General features: G+C 38.7%; 1 protein-coding gene across 5 annotated transcripts in view; it reads left to right on the forward strand.

Annotated features, from left to right (window-relative positions):
• Window positions 1-25255, forward strand: part of LOC117410925 (ubiquitin carboxyl-terminal hydrolase 34) — a 103928-nt gene that overhangs the window by 12610 nt on the left and 66063 nt on the right. For all 5 annotated transcript variants that reach the window (XM_034017882.3, XM_034017883.3, XM_059025482.1 and 2 more), the window contains exons 4-17: window positions 2005-2055; window positions 2407-2556; window positions 2688-2755; window positions 3010-3202; window positions 5023-5084; window positions 5324-5405; window positions 5570-5662; window positions 5909-6034; window positions 6423-6552; window positions 8048-8178; window positions 12380-13014; window positions 14277-14491; window positions 17736-17851; window positions 24849-24976. In XM_034017882.3, coding sequence (XP_033873773.3) covers window positions 2005-2055; window positions 2407-2556; window positions 2688-2755; window positions 3010-3202; window positions 5023-5084; window positions 5324-5405; window positions 5570-5662; window positions 5909-6034; window positions 6423-6552; window positions 8048-8178; window positions 12380-13014; window positions 14277-14491; window positions 17736-17851; window positions 24849-24976 — 2180 coding nt within the window. The remainder of the gene's footprint in view (window positions 1-2004; window positions 2056-2406; window positions 2557-2687; window positions 2756-3009; window positions 3203-5022; window positions 5085-5323; window positions 5406-5569; window positions 5663-5908; window positions 6035-6422; window positions 6553-8047; window positions 8179-12379; window positions 13015-14276; window positions 14492-17735; window positions 17852-24848; window positions 24977-25255) is intronic.

Below are 25255 nucleotides of genomic sequence, written 5' to 3' on the forward strand. Positions count from 1 at the left end.
GTGAACCCCTTAAGATTTTCACATATTTCAAACCTAAAATGTTATTAGATCTTAATCTAAGTCCTAATAATAGATACAGTTAACCTGATTAAACAAATGACACAAAAACATGATACTTTTTAAACATTTATTTATCCACAAATGATTCAACATTCAATATCCATGTGTGAAAAAGTATGTGAACCTTTAGATTCAGTGTTTCCTGTAACTGTTGGTCAGTCTCTCACATCGGTTTTGAGGAATCTTGGCCCATTCCTCCTTACAGAACTGCTTCAACTTGGTGACATTTGAGGGCTTCCTTGCATGGACAGCTCGCTTCAGGTTCTGCCACAACATTTCGATGGTTTTAGGTCTGGACTTTGACTAGGCCATTCTAAAATGTGGAATTTCTTCTTCTGCAGCCATTCTTTTGTAGATCTGCTTGTATGTTTAGGATCATTGTCTTGCTGCATGACCCACTTTCGGTTCAACTTCAGCTCACGGAACGGATGGCCTGACATTCTCCTGTAGAATCTTCTGATACAATGTAGAATTCATAGTTGTGTCAATGATGGCAAGCCGTCCAGGTCGTGAGGTAGCAAAGCAGCCCCAAACCATCACACTGCATCACATGTTTCTCATTGAGGCCAAAAAGTTCTACCTTTGACTCGTCTGTCCAGAGAACATTGTTCCAGAAGTCTTGTGGATCATCTATGTGCTCTTTGGCAAACTTCAGACTGGTAGCAATGTTCTTTTTGGAGAGCAGTGGTTACCTCCTGGCTATCCTTCCATGAACACCATTCTTGTTCAGTCTTTTTCTGATAGTTGAGTCATGAACACTCACATTAGCCAAGGCGAGAGTGGCCTGCAGATCCTTGGATGTTACTCTGGGGTTCTTTGTGACTTCCTTGATGATTTTCCGGTTTGTTCTTGGATGAATTTTGGTAGGACGACCGCTCCTGGGTAGAGTGACTGTGGTCTTGAACTTTCTGCATTTGTAGACTATCTGTCTAACAGTGGATTGGTGGAGCCCCAAATCCTTAGAAATGGTTTTGTAACCCTTTCTAGACTGATAAGCATCAATAACTGTTTTTCTGAGATCCTCAGAGATTTCTTTTGATCATGGCATGACGTGTATCCACACACCTGTATGGTGAAGACCAAACTCACAAAGTTTCTGATCTTTATTATTACTTGTTTATTTATTTGTTTATTAAGCAGACGCCTTACAGGGTGTGTGAACTATGCATCAGCTGCAGAGTCACTTACAATTACGTGACTTGCTCATGGTCACACAATGAGTCAGTGGCTGAGGTGGGATTTGAACCGGGGACCTCCAGGTTACAAGCCCTTTTCTTTAACCACTGGACCACACAGCCTCCTTGATTCTTTAACCACTGGACCACACCCCTCCTTTATATAGGGTGGGGCCTCCCAAACTCACCCCTGAAGATCTTCCTAATTATTTAAACACCTGATTCTAATTATCCCCTTAAATGAGCTGATAAAACCAGGGGTTCACTTACTTCCACATACCCTGAATCTTAATTACTCATTGTTTGTCTAATTCATACATCATTTTGTTTCAAAAGACATGGAATTGGTTAATATAAACCCTATTGGATATTTAAGAACAGACTGGTTTTGATTCAAGAAGGCTATCATGTTAATACTATGGAATTTCCATAATTATCATTGGGGTTCACAGACTTTCTCGGCACTGTAAGATAAATACATAGTTTGCATGATGTATCTGTATTAAGGTCTTCAAACATTTGGGTTCAGTTTATATCATGTTCATATCTTTTGTAAGTGGCAAAGTAATTGCTTAAAGTCATGGCACCCTATTTTGAAGTAAGTGGAATTGCACATTTTCAAAGAATGGTTTAGAACTAGTACAAAACTTCTCAAACCAATAATTTAACAGCTCTTTCCTGCAAGTTGTTTATGGTTTGCCTGAAAGTGTAAAAATAAAAAAATACTTTGCAAAAATAAAGTTTAAAACCAAGTGGTCTTTTTTTTCAGGATATTTCAGCTCAAGAAAGCAATATACTAGGATCGTTTTGTGACATGAATGTAAGTAGAGTTTATTGTATATGTAGACCACATTGCTGATCCAATAATAATCATGATGACGTATAGTAACATTATTTGGTGATCTAGGAATGTGTACACTGATCACACCTCCATTACTCCTGCTGTTTACTTGCCTTGAATTGTATTTATAAAGTAATACCTTTTTAAAATAAATATATTCTAATGTATTCATTCCAGATTTCATTGCTTTCTAAGTTGTGCTGTGTCAAACGAAGCATGGAAAGGTTCAAACTCTTAGAAAGATGGGAATCTTTTTTTTTATCTCTTGTTTACTGTTTTGATAAATATAGATATTGATTTAGAATTCTTTCTCCCAATTTATTTTACCAGGATGTAGAAGTACCTTTGCACTTGCTTCGTTATGTTTGCCTCTTTTGTGGCAAGCATGGCCTTTCTCTCATGAAGGATTGCTTTGAATCGGGAACCCCTGAAACTCTGCCATTTCCAATAGCACATGCTTTTATAACTGTTGTATCAAATGTGAGTAACTTCATGTTCATTTTATAGTTCTGTGTTGAAAATGTACTCAATTTAGAAGATTATCAAAAACAATACACTGCAGTGTTCTACAAACACTTAATGGACTGGTTTGGTGTGTTTTTTTTTAACAGATCAGGATATGGTTGCATATACCTGCTGTTATGCAGCACATAATACCCTTCCGTACCTATGTAATAAGGTAAGATGTCTACACATAATTTTTGATGGAGCCCTTCTTGGGCAGTGGGGTGATATTTGTTTATGATACAGAATAAACACAATTATGGTGTTTTGATTCCTACTACCTGAAATCATGCTATTATGCACAGTAAAAGAAAATTACATGGGAGGAGATGAGGGCAAATTGTTTTATTTGTTCCAGCAGCTGAGGGAGCCCCTTCACAGTGGAGAGGAGAACTGTGTGCTTTGACAGATATTCTATTCTCATTCCAGGTATTTATGTAAACTATCAGATCAGGAATTAAGACAGAGTGCAGCCCGCAACATGGCAGATTTAATGTGGAGTACAGTTAAGGAGCCCTTGGACACCGCTTTGTGTTTTGACAAAGAGAGCCTGGATCTTGCTTTCAAATATTTCATGTCTCCAACTCTAACAATGCGGTTGGCTGGTCTTAGCCAAATAACTGTAAGTATTTTCAAAAATTAATTTAATTTGTATGAAATAAATTATAATAAGTTACAGTGAAACAGTTCCACATTTAAAGCAGAGATTTTAATTTCAGACTTCTTAATGTACAATTTGAGCTTGGTGCCAGTTGAAACTATGAAGTTTAGTAGTACTAAAAAGAAACAGTTTTATAAAAATAAAAAAATAGGTTAATGTCTTTCATGTGAAAGGACTAGAACAGAGGAGACACCACTGTCTGCTTTTAGAAATACATCGGTGCTCTCAGTATTTTACTAGTACCGGAGACCAGGGATGGTAATTTTAAACATATAAACTCCAAAGAAGTGGTTAAATGTTGAATAATATGCTAGACATATAATCGTTCACGTGACAAATTGCACCAAATGCACATTTTTTAATGTATTAATTTTAGTAATTTATCATCATACACAGCAGTCCATCGCGTATCCGCCTGCTGTGGATATTATAAAAAGGAAGGGGTTTTGCAATTGCCTCCAAGTAGCTTTTCTAATTGGTGCAGCAAAAAGATTGACACTGGGGCGGGTTTTATTCTCTATCGATCTGGCGCTTCATTGGTGCACTTTTTTTTCTGCTCTAGTAGGCGTGGTATGATATCAATTCCATGGTGTAATAAAGTTAATGACAAGCGTTTTTTTTTCTGAAGTTTGTTATATGTTTTTTAATATAATTTATAAACAAAGGAACAAAGCGAAGCCACGTTGGGAAGTATTTTGAGGAACCGGACGAGAAAACCGTGGTATGTGAATAATTATGCCAAACACAATTGCCGTACCACAATAACACGTTCAGTGCTTCATCATTTGATATGAAAACATTCACAAATTACTGTGGATAGAGTTTAAAAAAAAAAAAAGCTAACATCCATAATAAACAGAACACTTTGGCTGACATTTATTTAGCCCTTACATCCCTGTGAATACTTATAACATGATTTTAAAAGGATGTTAAAAAAAAATAAAAAAAATAAAAAAAACACATACATGTAAATAAATTATAAATAATAAAAAAAAGCCCTTTTATCTGTGTAATTTGTCATTTGTGCATTGCCACAAATGAGAAATCCATATATATATACTATATATATTTATAATACATATACATCATAATAATAACATAAGAACATAAGAAAGTTTACAAACGAGAGGAGGCCATTCAGCCCATCTTGCTCGTTTGGTTGTTAGTAGCTTATTGATCCCAGAATCTCATCAAGCAGCTTCTTGAAGGATCCCAGGGTGTCAGCTTCAACAACATCACTGGGGAGTTGGTTCCAGACCCTCACAATTAATGTAATATAAATAGTGTGTATGTAGATATGGTTTAAACGCTGACACCTGCATAGCATTTAAACGTTCATAAAAATGTACCAAAAGCACATCCCTACTGGAGATCAGATCAGAAGCTAGCATGTCTCAAGCATGTTTGTTAAAATGTAATAAATTTGATGTATTGCCCATCTAATCTTTGTTATGATTGTAAAAGAGGAAATCTTAGCTTGAAGTCCGAAGATTCCTGAGTTTTAGTTATTTCATCAGTAAGACAGTAAATCACTGTACTTCAATACTTGTATGAAAATCAGTATGAAATATGTTGGTGACTATGTACTAAAGAAAGTCAACTTTTTAATGTTGCCTTAACATACATGTGTATATAGACCACGTTTTCCCAGTTAAGGGAAACCTCTTTATTGGAGAGGTAAGCCTACCTTATTTTTTAATACTTTTCATGTGTAAAAACTGTGTATAGCTATGAGTGGTTATTTATTTATATATGCACAATTCTTTTCATGTTTCTTTCAGAATCAACTACACACCTTCAATGATGTATGTAATAATGAATCCCTAGTGTCAGACACCGAAACGTAAGTTTTATAGTAATGTAAATGTATTGCTAGGGTGTTTTTGTAAAAATAATCCATTGAGTGGTTTGTTGTAGGAAAACTACTGTTTCTCATAGATATATTTGAGAAATTATTATAGTAAGCAATTTTTATTCTTCCTTTGGGAAAGGCAATTTGAATTGAATTGCAGGTAAATTCAGTTTTGTAGAAAATGTTCATAATATACATTTGTGTTTATTGCAAACTGATTTACATTATAGATCAATTGCAAAGGATCTTGCAGACTGGCTAATCAATAACAATGTTGTTGAGCATATCTTTGGACCAAATTTGCACATTGAGGTAAGTGTCTACATAGTGGTATTTTCCAATTAAAATGAACTGTTCTGTAGACACAATTGTTTTACCCTCAAAACTGTTGATGATACCATTCATACTTCATACAGTATATACCACTCTACAATTGCAGCTCGGGTTAAAAAAACCAAAAACTGCTGTTCTTTCAGATCATTAAACAGTGCCAAGTTATCTTGAACTTTCTTGCTGCTGAAGGGAGGCTTAGCACTCAACACGTGGATTGCATTTGGGCAGCAGCTCAGGTAATTATAAAACTGAAACAAAATATGCCATAATATATTAAATATGTTTGTAGAGTGACAGTTGCGCTGGAGTAAAGTTCCATGGATCACATTTGGTGCAGCTTGAAAGTGCAGAGCTTTTTGTGAGTTAAAAATAGAAGACATGACTGTCAACTATGAACTTGAATGCAAAAATAATATATTCCTGTAGAATTTGTATATGCAACTAAGGTTTGCAAAGTTACTATAATTTTCTTGTTATTCCAGTTGAAACACTGCAGTCGATATATCCACGATTTATTTCCTTCCTTGATCAAGAACTTGGACCCTGTGCCACTTCGTCACCTTCTTAATCTTGTATCAGCACTTCACCCTAGTGCGCACACTGAGCAGGTACATACTTGTTACTTACATTGGGTATTGGGGCAGGGAGTCTAAATACATTTTATTATCTTGCACTGAATAATTTAACATTTTCTGACAGATGAAGAAAATGTGGGATGTGATCAAGCTGTGGTTTGGATAAATGTATCTGTCTTGATAAACATGTTCTACATTTGTTATCTTTTTTTTTAATAATTAAAAAGAAGCGTTTAATAATCTTTGGCAATACCCTTGTATTTGGAGCAGTGGCCCCATTCATTTGTATCGTACTTGGTTAAGACAGTAATGCAATGCCTCCAAAGTACTGGTGCTGACAGTTTATAGTTATCTTGATGTCACCTAACTTGATTTAATGCAGATTTTTTTCAGATAATTTTTTTTTTGGCTGTGTTCACAGACCTTATACTTGGCTTCAATGCTTATTAAAGCCCTTTGGAACAATGCACTGGCTGCCAAGGCTCAGCTGTCCAAGCAGAGCTCTTTTGCTTCTCTGCTGAATACAAACCTCCCCATGGGAAATAAAAAAGGTTAGTAGAATTCTATAAGTGTGCGGCAGAAATTGAGTTTGCTATTTCTAAATGTGTATTGATCGCCCAGAGAGAGTTGTAAATTCCTTTGTGTTGTATCTTTTTTGTTATCACATGATGGCATCATTGGCAGAGCAGTTAGAAAGCATTATTAAAAAGTAGCTTTAGGCGAGGGATATTTTTTAACCAGTTTAAAAAAAAAAAAAAAAAAAAAAAAAAAATCACTCTTGAGTATGTAGTAGTATTATTAAGGATTTTATGATAAATTAGAAATAAGTTATAAAAATAAAGGTTTCACCTCAACCACCGTGTCGTTTCCTTGTGTTGAGCGGGTGACGGACTAACGGATTTGCGATTTAATAACTAAATAAATGAATACATAAATTCAGTTCGGTTTTTTTAATCTGGGGTGGGGCGGGGGGAGGGGGGTTGGCCATTTTTTCAGGTACTTTTCAATTTTCTGTATATACAACTCCAAAATTATTCCACAGAATAAAACTCTCACAAAACAGATAGTTGCTTTTTTTAAAAAAAAAAAAAAATTAATTTTAGTAGTCGCCAATTGTTTTTCATAATTTTCTCCCAATTTGGAATGTCCAATTATTTTTAAACTCATCTCACCGCTACCACCCCCGCGCTGACTCGGGAACGGTGAAGACGAACACACGCTGTCCTCAGAAGCGTGTGCCGCCAGCCGACCGTTTCTTTTTCACACTGCAGGCCCACCGTGCAGCCACCTCAGAGCTACAGCATCGGAGGACAACGCAGCTCTGGGCAGCTTACAGGCAAGCTTGCAAGGGCCCGGCCAGACCACAGGGGTCGTTGGTGCGCGGTGAGCCGAGGATACCCTGGTCGACCTAAGCCCCGCCCCCCCAGTCCATCAGCGTAACGACCACAAAACCACCTGTTTTCTCGGTATCCAGTGATCCAAGTAAACATACAAAAACGTTTCATACAAGCGTCATCGCTAGGCTTCTGGATAGTGTAGTTGTCAAAGCAATCCGTTATTTATTTTAAAGGAGAATAACAGCAGTAAAAGACTGTTTGCGCAGTTTTTTTTTTTTTTTTTTTAAAGGTGCAGTTGCAAAGCAGAATTCCATTCCTAAAATGCCAATTCCGTTCCCAATGCCTAATTCCATGATTCCTCGATCTTGGAAAAAACCAGTAGCCCTAATACTGTCTTATCCCACTTCGACTACTACTTTTTAGGATAAAGAAGCGATAATCGGTCCCTCTGATTGGTTATTGGGTTGCAGCTGTGAGATGAGAATTTAAATTGAGTAGAAAAACAGGTTCAATTTTAATTTTAAAATAAAAAATTAATCTAGTGCCTCTGTTCCCAGTATTTTAATTGTAAAGAATATATACACCTTTATTTCTGCTACTCGGAATAGCTCTGAAATAGAAAATAAGACTTGCACATGTTTTTCTGCCGATGCAAGCAGTCTGGAATTAGCATCTGGCTCAATTTGTCACTTTCTCTGTCTTCATTTAGGCTCCCCTGCTGCAAGCCCCGAGAGCAGCGACAACAGTGACACCCATCACAGCGGAGGCAGTGACATTGAAATGGATGAGCCGATCATGAACAGGGCGAAACGTGTGCAGCAGCGGCTTTCCGACACAGAGGTATGATGCTGGTATTCAAAGTAATGCTCACATGGCTCAACACGCTAAAGCAGGGGTCCCCAAACTTTTTTACCAAAGGGCCATATACAAATTTGTACTCACCTTTCCGTGCTGGGCAGGAAAAAAAATACTATAGTAAAACTAGTGAATTTACTATAGTTTTATCACAGTAAACTTACCATTGTGTTTTTGCGGAAACTATAGTTTTTACCATTATAGTATTTACTATACTGTGCACTATAGTAATTACAGTTTATACTACACCTTCAACTATAGCAGTTTACTATAGTATTAACCTATTACTGTAGTTACTATACTGAAAACTACAGCTAATAATACATAATTTACTATAGTTTAACTATAGCCTCTTTAATTTTATGTACTATAGTTTACTTATGTATTTACAGTAGTCAATACTACTTTGTTTACTGTACTTTCTGTATTAAAAACTCTCACTAATATTATAGTATTAACTTTCTCTGGAATATGATGAGATCCCAGAATCAACAGAGAAATAAATACTAGTTGGAACAAAAGTCCATGTGTATCTCCACCTGATGCTGGTGAAAACTTAGAACGTGAAGCAGGGTTCGTACGCTAGTCTGGAAGTCTGGAAAAAGTATGATTTTTGGGCTTGAAAATGCTTGAAAAACCATGTCTCAATTATGAAAGTCTTGAAAATGTCTGGAATTTTACTAGTGCCACGGGAGAATGAAAATGATTCCGCGATTACTTTTATTATTAATAATAATTGATCTCGAAAGTGGGTCAGTGAAACGAAGGGTAAAATGGACACTGCGACAGCCAAAATATATACATTTGTATTGAAGGCTATGATTTTTTAAACAAAGTTACAGACTGGAATTACAAGCTACTGTACTCTGCTCACCCAGATTCACATTTTGTTATCTTGTTGTTACCTTTATTAAATAGTTAACGTTATTTCTCAACCCAGGAAAAAAACAATCGAATACGATAGTTCTTATCACTGAAAAAAAAAAATAACGCTTTCTGTAGCCCCTGTGGTGTGTATAAACTTAGCATGTTTACATCGTGTTTTTCATTTCTTTAATGTGATTAATACAATATACCTGTCATTTTATTTAACTGTATGGTGCTTGCTTGTAACTTACAGTACCGAGTGCAGCAACAGTCTCGGGTCCAAACTGTCAGCCAAGCGTATATACTATTTACATCCTCGCTATATGGCCTTCATTATACGATTAATTACTGATTTAAATAAAATAAAAATCAAACTGCTGCTGATGTTGTGGATAACACTGGTTTGCTAAGCAGTAGAAGGGTAATACAAATGGAACGGGAATAAAGTGGAAGCAATATTTATTGCTTTAAAGGAACAATAATGAATTGACTACCAATTTACACAGTGCTAAGAGAAATGTAGACTTGAACAAATTAGTTACATGGTGGCAACAGACTCCTGGGAACCAGTATATACAACCTTTGTTTTCTATACACCTGTATAAATGTTATGAAAGCCAGAAAATGTATGAGCATTCCTGAAACTAAAGTGTTGCAAATTTGTGCCTGACACAGACTTATAGAAACTGGGTTGTGGTGGAAAACTTGTGTAAAAACAGTTCCAGAAGTGTGGCGTGTAAAATGCTAAATTTAGCCTAGTCACAGACATGTTATAAATACTTTAGCCCCAGCTGGTCACATTTATTGTGTGCTATATGTATATACCTTGACAAAAAACTGACAAAGGGTGGTGGGAGTATTGTGATTCTTGATCTCATTTGCAATAAATAAACCTTTTTATTAACTAATAGTAAAACTGAAGTAGACACGTTCTGTTCAGTTAGCCCTGGAATAAAAAATAATTGTTACAAGAACTTTTGTAGCAAATTGTTTAAAAAGCCGCAAGCAACATTTTTTGGTGGGGAGATCAGCACAAAGACAAGTCTAAATGCTTGTCAAAACACAGTATAAAAACTAACTATAGTACACTAGTGGCAGGTCAAGTATGAATGCCTGGACATCATGGAGACGCCAAGACATACTGCACAATTCAAAAAATCTTGGTATTTTTAGAGGCTTTTTGTCTTAAAATTGGTTTCTCAAAAAGGGATAGTAGTATTCTTTGTAAATTCAAGCTGCACAAGACAGTGTGGTGTAATATAAGAACTGTCATTAAAACTTGACAATTTAAAAATCAAAACAAAAAAAATTGCTGTGAGATGCATTGTGTAGGTTTGGTCACAAACTATGCCCTTGTATAATGCTGCAAATTAGGTTAATTTCAAGATTTTTAAAGTTCTGGATATTTTTTAGTGCTGGGACAAACACTGGATTTTCATGTTTGGATATTCGCTCATGATTTAAATATTCGTTAGATTATTCATTTGTTTTCATAAATAATAAAAGCCATTATGTTACTCAGAACGCAGGCAGAGACCGCATAGCAGCAGGAGCAGTGGGGGCGTGGCCCGTGTGTGTGCCTGTGTTTTACGGCAAGATGTTAAAGTAACACGTCAAATTAGAAAAATATCACAGGAGTAAAAAGAATACGATGTGTAGGACACTTTACCCCAGTGAATTAACTACAAAACAGTGGATGCCAAATAGCAGTTCAAGTTAAACGTTGTTTTGTTTATTTCCGAAAGAAATAGTTCATAAAGTTGACGCCGCATTTCAGAGCTCACGTTTACGCAGAATTCTGTGTTATATACGCAGGATATTTTAATCAAATGCCAAAAAATAACAGCAGTGCGTTTCTAAAACACAGATGTAAAAGACTACAGATCCCATTTTCATACCTATCCAATAATTTTGTTTATATTAGAGGTTCCACTGCTCCCTGCATCCTCTTAAAAAAAAAAAAAAAAAAAAAAAAAAAAGGCCGCGGAGGTCTCAGTATCCCATGTAGCACTGCGCATGTCCCTGGTATTAGAGCAACTCCGTAATCAGTATCGGAGCCTGTTGACACTCAGCCAAGAATTTGATAAGTAAAACACATGCTCAAAAATCATGGTTTTAAGACCATGGATGAGGCCTGCAGGGTTTTTATTGAAAACTATTCTGACATTTTTCCTACTTTCGCAAAACTTGCAGCAATTGCAATACCTGTATCTTGTGTACCAGCAGAACGGGGTTTTAGCTGTCAGAATAGAGTGCAAACCAGCAAACACTCACGTTTACGTGAGGATCATCTAAAACATGACAATTTCAGCGAAAGCTCCTGAGAATTATTAAGACTTTGATTTGGAAAGAGCACGAGCCATTTTTGACTTGGGTGCTAAAAGGAACATTTTAAAGAACTTTTAAACGGCAAAATTGTAAATAGTTGATGTTGACAGCTACCCACAGAGACATTGGTACATGTCCTACAACATTGATTTTTACGTCATGAACGGTGGATTTTCAAAAGAAAACATTTCATGGTAAGCTTGTCTTTGTCTGTTTCTACTACCATTATTTATACTGTGTACTGTTTTGCATGTTAACTTCGTTAATCTGAAATAGTTACATTGGAAAATAATATAACTAAGTTGATGCAATATGCAGATGTTGTCGTTGAAAACGCAGATTCTGAGATGGTATGCTTTTTACAAATGCACATTTTTAAAGGTTTGTGCGACCTCTGCCGCATTTTATTAATTTTTTTAACTTTATTTATTTATTTATTTATTTTCATTCCTTGCCATTGCCGTTTCTTCACAGTAAACAGTGGCCATAGACACGTTTTCATAAAGTAATAACATGTTTACTTGTGCCTTATTGTAGCTGAACGAAACCGCAATTCAGTTTTCAGAAACTTGCGTGGCTCTCTAGGAATGTACCAGGAGTGTTTTTCTAGGAACAGAAAAATACATAAATAAAAACTATTTGTCTGACGTGCAAAGTATAACGGAAAAATTTGTTGTCCTTCACACTAATCCTTGTTGTCCCGGGCGTCGAGTGATATAAGCAGCACACCCCTGGATATGACATACCCATTAGATTAGGCTTCCTGGGGATACTTTGTTTTTGTTCATCAGAACTCACATTGTTAATTTTAGATTTTACCATAAGTAAGTTGACTTTTCGAAAACATTTAAATACATTTATATAGACATTTTACTGAATCAACAAAAAAAATAGTTTACGTACATATTGGTATTTCTTTTATTTTCATCTAATTTTTGTAGTCTATATCCTATGACCTGTATCTATTACTACACATTTTTTGTTTCTCCAGGAATCCATGCAGGGCAGCTCAGACGAGACGGCTAACAGTGGGGAAGATGCCAGCAGTGGTCCGGGTAGCAGCAGCGGACGTAGTGACGGCTCCAGCAACGAAGTGAATTCGAGCCATGCCAGCCAATCAGCCGGCAGTCCAGGGAGCGAGGTCCACTCCGAGGACATGGCCGACAGTGAGGCCCTGAAAGAGGAGGAGGAGGAAGAGGAAGAGGTAGAGAGGGGACGCAGCCCTCAGAAAGAGTGCAGGAACGCTGAGCTCAGGAAGAGGAAATCGGAATCTCACTTAGGGATTTGTCTGGGGGAGCCTCAGGGTGCCACGGACAGGTCAGGGGCTAACAGTGGTACAGGCAAGGATCTTCCATTCAATCCTGAGGCTGTGTCCTCGGTGGACAATAGGATGCGAATGCTGGATGCCTGCTCGTCACACCCAGAAGACCCCGACCATGATATGGCTGAGGAAATTGGCCCGACTCACTTATCACAAGGCTCCCAAGACACTTGCATTTCACAGACTGGTGACTTCCTGGGGGAGGCAATTGGCAAAGAATTGTTTAACTGCAGGCGTTTTATTGGTCCACAGCATCACCAACACCACCCTCACCACCATCATCCTCACCACCATCCGCACGAGGGGTATGTGTCTGCTGTTGTTTTACGGCTAAACTACAAGGTTTTAAGTAAGCTATTTTGTTTTGCACAAGTGTTGTTCAACAGGAGTGTCATCGGGCTAGTTTATTCTGTTAGAGCAGAAGAAAATAATAGAACTACGTAAGAGATCCTAACTTAAAATCACAATTCTCCCAATTTGTTTCTGTGACCCTCCTGAATTTTTTTTTAATTTTGTTTTTTTAAGCAGTTTTGTACGTTTTATTTATTTTCACGCACTCCTTCACCTAGTCAATTTGACAAGGTAGTAGGTGATGCAAAGGGAATATATTACACCCCAGGGAATTATGCACAGAATAAATCTAAATTATGCAGTATCTCTGTACAAGTGTGTGCAAACAACAGAATTATTGTGCAGTTGTATTGGGTTCTTCTCTGATACTGGATATCAAAATACTAGCACATAAGTTAAAAAAATAAAATAAATGCTTCATTCAAGTCTTTCTAAATTCCAAGATTGAAATAAAGTAACACCAGCTCTTTCAGTTTGTTTTCTGAAAGAGAACGCCTCTGATTGGCCAGGACAAGATTATACAGCGAGTTGCTGCACTCAGCATCAGCTGTATTTGTTGCTGCATTTATGTAGGAAGACGGCCAGCTGTCAATGTCTTCAAATACCTGTCCAAGAAAATCTTTTACTCTCTCTTTTGCTTATATATTTGTAACATGGGACCTTTGTCATGGCATTTTCTGGCAAAATCGATCAATGCTCCCTTGACCCTCATTGTGATCTGACATTTTCCCTGTCTATCTCTGTTAATGGTGATATTATGTAATATTACGTGCCTATGCATGTTGATATGTTTTATGTTGGGTGCGTAATTCCCCGGTGTGTAAATATGTGAATAAAAATGTTTTTAATCTACGTGTTACTATAAAAGTTTAAATTTGGTAAATCTTACAATTTACCCGTTAACTGCCAACATTTACCAAGTACTGGTTAATCTTCTGATTTTACCTAATCGTATTGGTTATCTACTTGGTTATTCCTGAGATTTACAGGTAAATGTCCGAAGTAAAGCATTATGTTTATTTTTTAAATTTACCGCTTTACTTGGTAAATGTCGACATTTACCAGTAAATCTTGAAATTTGCCAATATTCTAACTTTTACCGTAACATATGTATTGACTGTAAAGGTTGGATATGTGATGCCTTTTAATATTAACTGGTAAAAGGACAGCGAGGGATTATTGATTTTTAAATGTATGAAAATCCATTCCATTGCAGACACACAGTTGACAACATGCTGAGTGCTGATGATGTGAGTTGCAGTAGCTCCCAAGTCAGTGCAAAGTCTGAGAAGAACATGGCTGATTTTGATGGGGAGGAGTCGGGCTGTGAGGAGGAACTGGTACAAATCAACTCCCATGCAGAGCTGACATCTCACCTCCAACAACACCTCCCTAATTTAGCTTCAATCTACCATGAGCACCTTAGTCAAGGTAAGATAAAAGCTGATTGTTGAAAATTGACCTTTTTATACACACAGTTTACTTATAAAACTTTGTGCATGGGTGGATGTGTGTGTTGTACAGGGTTCGTACGCTAGTCTGGAAGTCTCGAAAAAGTATGGAAAAACGCCAAACTGATTTCCAGGTCTTGAAAAACCATTCCTCCGTTATGAAAGTCTTCAAAAAGTCTGGAATTTTACTAGTCTCACAGGAGAATGAAAATAATTCTGTGATTATTTTTTATTATTAATAATACTTGATCTTGAAAGCTGGTCAGCAGCTCTAGAGGCAACTATATTGCTTGTGACCAAATCCTGCAAGGATTGCCCTGTGTAACACCCCTGACAACGTCTTGACAACGTCCTGACAACTCAAGCAATCCTGTCCAATCAGCGCACTGGTATGTGTCACATGACTCTGTAAAATGGTAAAATGGCAGTCAAAATATATACATTTATATTGAAGGCTATGATTTTTTAAACACAGTTACAAACTGGAATTACAGCTACAGTACTCTGCTCACCAAGATTTACATTTTGTTATCTTCTTGTTACCTTTATTAAATCGTTAACGTTATTTTCCAACCCAGAAAAAAAAATATCGAATACAATAGTTATTGTCACTGACTCGGATGAAAAAAAAAAAAAAAATGGTGTGTATAAATGTAGCATGTTAACATCGCTTTTTTTTCATTTCTTTAATGTAATTAATAAAATGTACCGGTCATTTTATTTTACATGTATGGTGCTTGCTTGTAACTTACTGTTGTACTATTGTTCTTCAACGAATAGGATATAGCCAGAATACTGGATGCAGCACGCCACAAATATGTACTGTACTTGTAATTCTACTTTTATTCACAATCTCATTGCTGCTATTATTATTATTATTATTATTATTATTATTATTAGTGGTAGTGACAAGTACTGTAATAATAAAGAAAATCTAAGAATAAAAAAGTACTAATATTATTAATAATTTAGCTAATGCCTTTATCCAAGGTGACTTCCTTAACTTACTCCAGCAGCTTACATTGTTAGTTTTGGATTGCCTTTTTACTATAGCGAACAAAAGGCTCTGGACCCAAACAGGGTTGTTATAGCAAGGGTGTACTGTATTTAGTATTTGACATGTATGTTTAATATACAACACTTGCACATTTTAATATATAATGCGTGCACATTTGTTATTTCATTTTTGTTATTTTTCACCTTCCATAGTGTTCAACATTTAACAGAGGGTATAAAGAAGTTTGGATCAGAATCCAATATCATCCCTTACAAAAAAGTAGTATACTGCAAGTATACTTGTGCCAAAATTGTGTCTGCTTTTAGTATACTATTGGTACCATTATACTATCCTATTTTGGCACAAGTATACTTGTATTATACAACTTTTTATATTATCTTTGTAAATAATGCAATGTAGTTCTCAAATATTGGACAGTTCTTAGATTGTATCTTCTCTTTTGCATACCTGCATTGTCTCTTGCTAGATATGCACCTCCAGATTCTGACAAATACTTTATGAAAACCAGGTGCAAATTCTGATCTGGATCAAAAAGATATAATGCTCTGCTGCTGCCCGCCTATGTGGATAACTATCAAAAAACTAGTAGAAACTAACTAAAACACAAGTCTGGGAAAAACAAATGGAAGTCTGGAAAAAGTTGGAATTTTGATGTTGAAAAAGTATATGAACCCTGGTTGTATGTTTTTATGCATCCATGGAATAGGAGCTTACACTTAAATGCTCGTGTATCAAACTATTTTGAGAGTCTTAATATTTTCGGTTTTATGGAAAACTAGGAATGCAAAGATTATGATTTTCCGAAACCGACTTGCAGAAAATTCCAAATCGAACAATACCAACAAAAGATGAAACCAAACCGTTGTTTTTTTTTGTTTTTTTTTGTAGTACAAGGAAAAAGCGTCAGTAGTCTCAGCACTAAGACAGCACCATTTTCAGTAGCTCATTGCACCCTTTGCTGCATGGAGATGGTTCATATTAACATCCCTTATTAATAATAATTTCAGTATGGTAACATAAATCAGAAGTTACAGCTTACCTGATTGATTCCGAGTGCCAGCAGCAGGGATAATCGCGACTTCATATTTAGTCTGGTTGTTCAGGTTTGTTGCTTGTTGAAAGTTGCAGGTGTTAGTACTATCAGGCATACGCAAACACTTGCCCTACCTACCCTAAACTAAACCTTTTGTTAAAAAAAAAAAATTCCATCCCAAGAAGTGAAAAGCTGAAGTTTGAGTTAAAAATAAATCTCTCGCATCTTTAAATTTACCTAATAAAAAATAATAATAATAATAATAATAATAATAATAATAATGCTAAACAGACTAAAACACAAATACAAAAGTATTGAAACAAATAAAATGTTAGTTGAGGCCTTGAACAATTGTGAAGCTGTAAAAGAAGGAAAAAAGATACTGCAGACAAATACATGGAAACTGCTTTAAATTAGATGCTTTTGTGAACAGGTCAGTTTATTTGTTCAACTTAATTTACTTTGCATTTATTTAAATTAATTTGTCCTGATTACGTACTTTCTTGTTGCGTTCTGTTGGCATATTGATTGTTTTTGGGGGCTATTGACAAATCTGTATGTGACATTCCTGTTTCCACGTGATCAACACCTCACTTTTTGGTATTCAGGTCATTTTCTGTATGCTTTGATTTTCTGTCAACTTTAATTGAGGTAATCATCCAGGTTTAAGGAGGGAAGTTTATTTTGGAGGTTTTGTTTTGGGGGGAAGTTTATTTCAACTCTGGTCATATAAGCGATAGAGATTACTGCCCTTGAGATATTGTCTTCATATTTTATACATGGCTGTCTTCTATTTTTTGATGTCGTAATAGTTATTAACTTTATATGTACTTCCACCTTACAACAAGTGCTTGTTTTTCCACATATCAATAGTGCTTCATGTTTGCAAACCAGTCTGTCAGAGATAACATTCCCAATGCTCAAGGTTCAACACCCATGTCTATTAAAATCAGACTTTTGGCAAAAGCTGTTTCCTTGATTTTCATGAAAGGAGTTTGGTGTAAAAACAAAGTTTTGGTGCATATTACAAAGACATTTTTAGCATAGGGCATGGTTCTAAAAGTTTATAACCTCCTTTAATAACAAAATTGAAAAGGGGGAGGGGAAGAAAAGGAACAAATTATTAATGTTACTGACTTTAAATTGAAGTCATACTGTTTTCATTTTCCACAGGACCAACAGTTCATAAACACCAGTACACTGGCAATACAATCACTGACATCAACTTGGACAATGTTTGTAAAAAGGGGAACACTCTCCTTTGGGACTTGGTTCAGGATGAAGATGCGGTAAGTTTATTTACACAATTTACAGAAAGTGGTTTAAACTGCAGTGTGCGTGTGGTACTGACTGTAATAATATGTTTTTAAACAACCTAATACAAAGGCAGGGCTAGAAGTTAACTTTTTAAGGCAGTAGTGAGGATTTGCTACCTGCCTGGAAAGATGGCAAAATGGTCTTATTTGTTAGCGGTTTATTCGACTAATAATTATATATAAAGATAAAAAAATAAACACTTATCTACTGCTTTAAATAGACGGAATATCCCAAACTATCAGATAGTAGGCCTATATTTAAATCAGAAAGTATTTATTGAAACCACCTTGTGCTCAACTAAGCAATGGAACTAATGCAATTCCTTGTTGAAATATATTTTGTTTTATCCTTAAGTTCTACAAGAATGCAACCATGTCTGTCATCTAAGCATTTGATATGTCATCAGAACGGTTAACCAGGTTATGTTTCATCGGTGCAAATTAAGTGGTACGAAATTATCCTATTATCTGTCTTCAGTTGTTGACTGAGATTTCGGTAACTAACAAATCATACACGCCTATAAAGACAGCAATTTAAAAAAATTATAAAATAACAATAATAAAATAAATAAGTAAGTAATGTGTGCCATGTTATCGTTGAATCCTGCATTGTATGACCTTGTAAATTATAAGGTTACAACCACAACCAAGCTATTTTGAAAATCAAAGCTAATTTTGCCACGGTACCGCTACAATTAAAAGATTCATGCAATGTGTAATAGTAACTGGTTTGTTCATAAATATGTATACTCGCTCCCTGTCTTTTCACTTAATTTTTAAATGCTGTACAATTTAAGAAATTAACTAAGAAGTAATAACAGAACAAGGGATATAAACCAAGATTAAAAAAAACAAACAACAAAAAAACATTGGGTTCATTTTAATAAACAGTGACATTAGTTAGCTATGTGTGTAAGTTATAGTTTGAGATATATATATATATACACACACATACACACGCATTATAGATAACATTTTTTGTTAAAGCACATGCTTCACTAGTTAAACAGGAGAAGTATGCAAGGTAGTGATAAAAACAAAATTATAACAGATAATTTAATGCACCTCAAGATTGTAGTTTGTTTATTATTCGTACTGATAAAACAAGGAAGCCGTTACATGGATCATTGTAACGTTATAGCTAGCTATTTGCTTCTGTTTTTTTGTTTTTTTTCCGTAGTCAGATTTTTGGAAGTTATGTGTTCAATTTTAGCGTGGGTGAAACCAGGGTTAACATTATAACAAAACCGGAGCTCCATTCTCCACGACACATTAAATTAGCATTTTAGAGACACTGAATAAACATAATATCCTGTTAGGTCATTGCCTGTTATCTTAGAAAATCGTAATGTTTTTAACAGTTATTTCATTGTACTTTTGGTCTATAAAATAAATTTCATACCTTTTAAATTGTATCCACGTTGTTCCCTTTCAAGTAGGGAATATTAACCATTACAAAACGGGTGTTCCCCTTTTAAGACACCTGAACCTGAAAACTCTATACCAAAGACACCCGTCAGAGGAGGGTGACGTAGTGCTGTTCCGCCCCCACGAGCATAAACTCATGACTCACCCTGACAGTATCGCCATTTTCCTTTTCAGCCTAACCTGATTAAGAGAGTTGATAAGTAAATCCTCCTGATTTTTTTTGCGCTCCTTTTTTAGCAAGTGCAGAATTATTATGGAATCGCTATAAAATTTTTTATTATTTCTAGCGTGTATTTTCTGTATATTCTGTGGTTTTCAGCTAACGCTGGTTACTGTTACGGTGCAGGCTGCTGCTAGTCTTGTGTTTTTGTACTGACTAGTAGTTTAGCCAGTGGCTTGTGCAGGTGGGCATCCCTGCTACTCACTACAAAACAATAACTAGCGACCTGTCTCCCCCGATCCTAAGGGACCGAGGTTACTGTTCCGGTGCAGGCTACTCCTAGTTTGTACTGACTAGTAGTTTAGCCAGTGACTGACTTGCAGGTGGGCATCCCTGCTAATGTGCCACTAGCAGTAACTGCGTTTATCGCACCCGTTCTTGCTTGCGAGTTCGACATTACTGCTTTGATACAGTGTGTCGGCACCGAGTGACATTCGGTACCGACCCAGTTGCACTCAGCACTGACACTCGGTACCGAGTGTCGGTTCTGAACACATAGTGTCAGTACTCCACTGTGTGGTCTATACACTGTTTTTTGTGCACACAGCGCTATTACCATGTCTGGGTTCCATACGTGTGTCTCGTGCAAGGCTAAACTGCCAGCAAATGACCGACTCGAAAAATGCATTGTCTGTCTGGGCCCATGCACACAGGGCCTTGACTGATAACACTTTTTGTGAATTGTGTGCTCCCTTCTCCAAGCGTATGCTAGAGAACTGGGTAGCACGTCGCACAAAGGAGCATTCCTCTACGCATGCGCAGCATTCAGCGTCACCTGTGAGTGAGGCTGGACCCTCCTCCCGAGGCTCTGTGCCAAGAGGAGGGGAGCAGCACTAAGAAGAGTAGATCCGAGGCTTGTTCCTCACCGCCTTCCTCTTCATCTTCCAAATCCCCTTCACCTTCCCCTCCTCCAAAACGGAGAAGGAAGAAAAGCCACCGCTCACGTTCGGCAAACGGTACAGATGGTTAAGATGTGTCACTCCAGCAGGCAATTTTAATTGAGCTGCTGCAAGAACACTCAGTCCCACTGGCAATACTGGATCCTCCAGCACCTACTCCCCCTGTACCCTTGCAGGCAGTGACTAGTGGGCTAAAGAGCGACATACTGTCTATCGCCACCTCCGAGGAGGCTGGCGATCAGGACATTGGCCTCCCGATTTACGCAGCTTCCGCAGTCATCAGAGCTTATGCCTTTAATGCAGCGAGCTACTGTGGCGTTATAGGTTCCTTGGCCTGAAACAAGGGACGAGAGGTGCTCAATTTATGACGAGCAGCCCTCTATCACTCCTGCTGCCCCTCCAGTCCAAGCAGATTTTCTGTTCGAGCTACAGTCTACAGCTACGGCTGTGACGGTTTCCCGTTCTGTAGACTCATTGTACAGAGTGTTCGAAGTGGACAAGCTGGTTCTTACCACCTTTCCACCAGTAGAGGCCCCCATTGCTGCACGTGTTCAGCTTACCAACCTGTCCTTGCTAGCCAAGGATGCGGCGTGCCCCAATAAGCAGTGCAGAGTGACGGAAATCATTTTAAAGAAAGCATAAGCGGCTAGTGCGTTTTCCGCATGCCTGGCTAACTACAATAGCATACTTGTAGCTTACCAGGCTCAACTTATGGGGTTCCTCTCTCAGAACCATAGGCCCTCATCTCAACAACTGGACACATCTCAACTGCACGCAGACACCTCTGGCTCTCCCAAACACGCGTACTTGACGCAGATAAGATGGCACTGCTGGACGCTCCGGTCACTCCAGGCCACACATTTGGTCCAGCGGTAGATGAGATGCTACATCAATCTCACCGCGCAAGGGAGTCCACCAAGGAATTTGTGCGCCTTCTCCTTAAGAGACCGCCTCCACTATGTAAGCCTGCGAGTCAGTGTCATCCAAAGCCCCAGTTTCAGAGGAAACCGGTACAACAGGGTGCTTCCACTTTAGGTTGTTCTGCCAGGAGGCAGCCTGCAACCGCGTTCTATGGAGGCAAGTGTCCTTTCAAGGGCCCTGTGCCTAGGCAACAGGCGCAGGCTGTGTCCCAGGTGAAGCAGCAGCCCTAGGACATTGCTGCCACAAGCCCAGGGCTCATTCGGACCACTGGGAACAGTGCACCACAGACCCCTGGGTGCTGAATACTGTGCAAACTGGTTAATCTCTCCAGTTCCAACACGGCCCCCCTCCTTTCTGGGGCGTGACAATAACAACTGTCACGGACCTGCAAGCCGCTGCTCAGGTAGCTTAGGAGGTAGTTCTGCTGCAAAAGTGGTCCATTTGCATAGTAGACCCCCCCCCCCAGCAGGAACGAAGGGTTTTATTCCAGGTATTTTCTGGTGCCAAAACCGGATGTTGGCCTCAGACCAATCCTCGATCTCAGGCAGGTGAACCTGTATCTTGAGTCTGAGACGGTTCAAGATGCTGACTTCGCAACGGCTGTCGCAGTCCATCAGGCTAGGCGACTGGTTCACCATCACTCAGAGGCATCAGAGTCCTCAACTGTCTGGACGACTGCCTCATTTGCGCAGTCTCCAGCAAGGGCGCATGAAAACACAGAGCTCGTCACCAACCATCTACATTGGTTGGGCTTGAAGTTAACCATGCAAAGAGCCAACTAACACCCACCCAGATAGTGACCTATCTGGGGGTGTGCCTGGATTCAGGATGCATGCTGACAACTCTGTCGGACGACAGAGTTGTGAGAGTAACCGCCTGCTTAGAGCTGTTTCAGCTTGGCAAGGCACTACCAGTAGTGGTCCTCCCAGAGGTTTCTGGGCTTGATGGTAGCAGCATCAAACACCCTCCCACTTGGTCTTTTGCATATGCGCCCTCTGCAGGTCTGGTTCAACCGCACGGCTTGTCAGCCGGGTTTGAACTACAACCTGTCTACGCTGTCTACAGGCGCTCTCTTGGTGGAGACAGCCAGCCCATTTACGCCTCAGCGTAGCGCTGGGCAGCATCACCAGGAGAGAGGTCGTCACCACAGACGCGTCCAACACGGGTTGGGGCGGAGTGTGGAATGGCGTACAGGGTTTGTGGCAGCCCCTATGGGAGGGTCACCACATCATTATTATTGGAACTGCAGGCAGTGTACCTGTCCGTGCTCGTCCGTACCGACAATACGTCTGTGGTGTCCTAAATAAATCACCAGGGTGGTTTACGGTCACCCAGTCTTCACCGTGTGGTCCACAAGCTTCTGCTGTTGGCCCAAGTGAACCTCCTCTTACTTCGGGCAGTTCACCTGCCGGGAGTGACCAACTGCGCTGCGGACCTCCTCTTGAGGGGAGTCCCCAGCGGCGTGGAGTGGAGACTCCATCCTGAGGTTGTGAGCCTCATTTGGGAGAGATTTGGGAGAGCGGAAGTAGACCTTTTTGCCTCTCAGGAGTCGACACGTTGCCACCTGTGGTTCTCCATAAAAGGAGAAGGAAGACCTCTAGGGCTAGACGCACTGGCACACCCGTTGGCGCTGCTACCGTTGTATTTGGAGAAGGTCAAACAGGAGCAGGCCAGGGTGCTCTTAATAGCGCCATACTGGCCCAGGAGAGTTTGGTTCTCACCTCTGGTACAGCTCCTGAGCAGCCAGTCATGGGAGCTGCCCATGCGTCATGACCTGCGCAGTCAGACGCAGGGTACCCTGTGGCACCCCAACCCATCAAGCCTCAGCTCTGGGTCTTGCCCCTGAACGGCTGCATTTGACCTGTCTTTGGTTCTCAAACATGGTGATTGACACCCTACAAAACGCAAGGGCAGCCTCTACTCGTTCCCAGTGTGGTTACAAGTGGGGCGTGTTTAAGACATGTTTCAGCATTTTCAATATTGAAAGCTTGTCTGATTTTTTCAGAGGCCAGGAAGAAGGTTACACTTTGTACTAACCTGGCTTTTCTACCGAAAACAATCTTGGCTTTCCATGTTAACCAGTCAGTGGAACTAGATGCTTTCCAACCCCCTCCTTTACAGTCTGACAGGGAGCGCCAGCTCCATACGCTTTGCCCAGTGCGGGTATTAGCGTATTATGTGGACAGAACCAGAAGCTGGAAGCAGTCAGAAAAATGTGTGTGTTACAGAGCTAAGTCACAGGGACAGGCTCTGTCTAAACAGCGTCTATCCAAGTGGATAACAGGCTCAATACAGACTCCGTATGAACTGGCCAATCTGCCCCCGCCTGAGAAGCTCACCGGCCATTCCACCAGGGGTCAGGTGACTTCACAGGCTTTGTTCCAGGGTTCCCTGGCTCCCTGAAATAGGAATATTAACCATTAACTTCAAGGTCGTGGCGCCCTTAGTTGCAGTTCTCGAAGGAAAATGACGATACTGTCAGGGTGAGTAGTGAGTTTATGCTCGTGGGGGCGGAGCAGCACTACGTAACCTTCCTCTGACAGATGTCTTTGGTATAAAGTTTTCAGGTTGGGTGTCTTAAAGGGGAACACCCATTTTGTAATGGTTAATATTCCTGTTTCAGGAAACCAGGGTTATGATAATAACCTAATGTTCTGTACTGTAGATATGTGTACTCCACTGTCCAAACAATAGGATTTGCATTGTGGGCCTTGCGCATATCTACATGGGGTGGTACAAACCTCAGTCACGTACAAATCAGGAAGCTCTATTAGTATTAGCAATGGTTTCCCGCTTTTTGAAAGATACTAACTACGTGTTTTATAAAAACTAATACTGGTAATTATGTAGGCCCTATGTGTTCACTCAGGGTCGGTCATGTAAACTGCAGTGTAAGATATCAGAAAAATGCAACTGAAAAAAAAAATAGTAGCAAATTTAAGAGTTTTGAGTAGTAAAATGTTACCAAATATACGTTAACTTGGAGCCTTGCAAAGGTATTTATTTATTTATTTATTTGTTTGTTTGTTTGTTTGTTTATTTGTTTTGTAACCCTGGAAGCTACCTGCAGTAACTGAATGACAGCGTTAACACTTACGAAATGCATGACTAAGTTTGTCACTTAAAGATGTAAATGTAATACTAGTATGCATTGCATTATGCCACTTTTCCAGTAAAGAAAGTTACTTTGTACGTGATTCTGGTAGATGGTATAGTGGGACTTTCAGCATTCAAAATTAAATAACCTTTTTTCCAGTGTGTGTATATCTCTCTATCTATCCAGCTCTAATAGAGAGGAAATTAACTATTTTAACATGCTGAGGAATACATAATAGTGAGGTGTCATATTTACATTTCAAGGTCCTGCATGACACGTGGTTTGGAGGCACCAGAAACTCTGTTATAGATTTGAATTATCATGTCGTCTTCTTTACATTTTTTAAATGCTGCCATAACTTTAAAAGAATATCATAATGAGACTTTTTCAATTTGTATTGGATAGATCCATTTATCAGAAGGCTTGATCAACGAAGCCGAAAAGCTGCTGTGTTCCCTGGTCTGCTGGTTCACTGACAGACAGATTCGAATGAGATTTATTGAAGGCTGCTTGGAAAACTTAGCCAACCATCGGTAAGCAGGTGTTATAACTTTGGCAAGCTCAGTAAAAGTTTAAATTGTAGTCCCTGGCATTAATGTGAGTACAGTCATTTGGGGTGATTGCTTGAAATAGTACTTGTATTTGGCTCTCCATTCTAATTCTTCCCAGAATAACCATATTTTATTTTCAAATCGTCATTTTACTGAAGTTTGTGTGTTTTAAGTCATTATTGTTTAACCAGCCTCCCATAAGTAACTGTGTGTGACTTGGTATACAGTTGTCATTGAAATTTTCTTCATGGAATCATATAC

This window comes from Acipenser ruthenus, chromosome 6 (genome assembly GCF_902713425.1).
Source record: "Acipenser ruthenus chromosome 6, fAciRut3.2 maternal haplotype, whole genome shotgun sequence".
Taxonomy (NCBI): Eukaryota; Metazoa; Chordata; class Actinopteri; order Acipenseriformes; family Acipenseridae; genus Acipenser; species Acipenser ruthenus.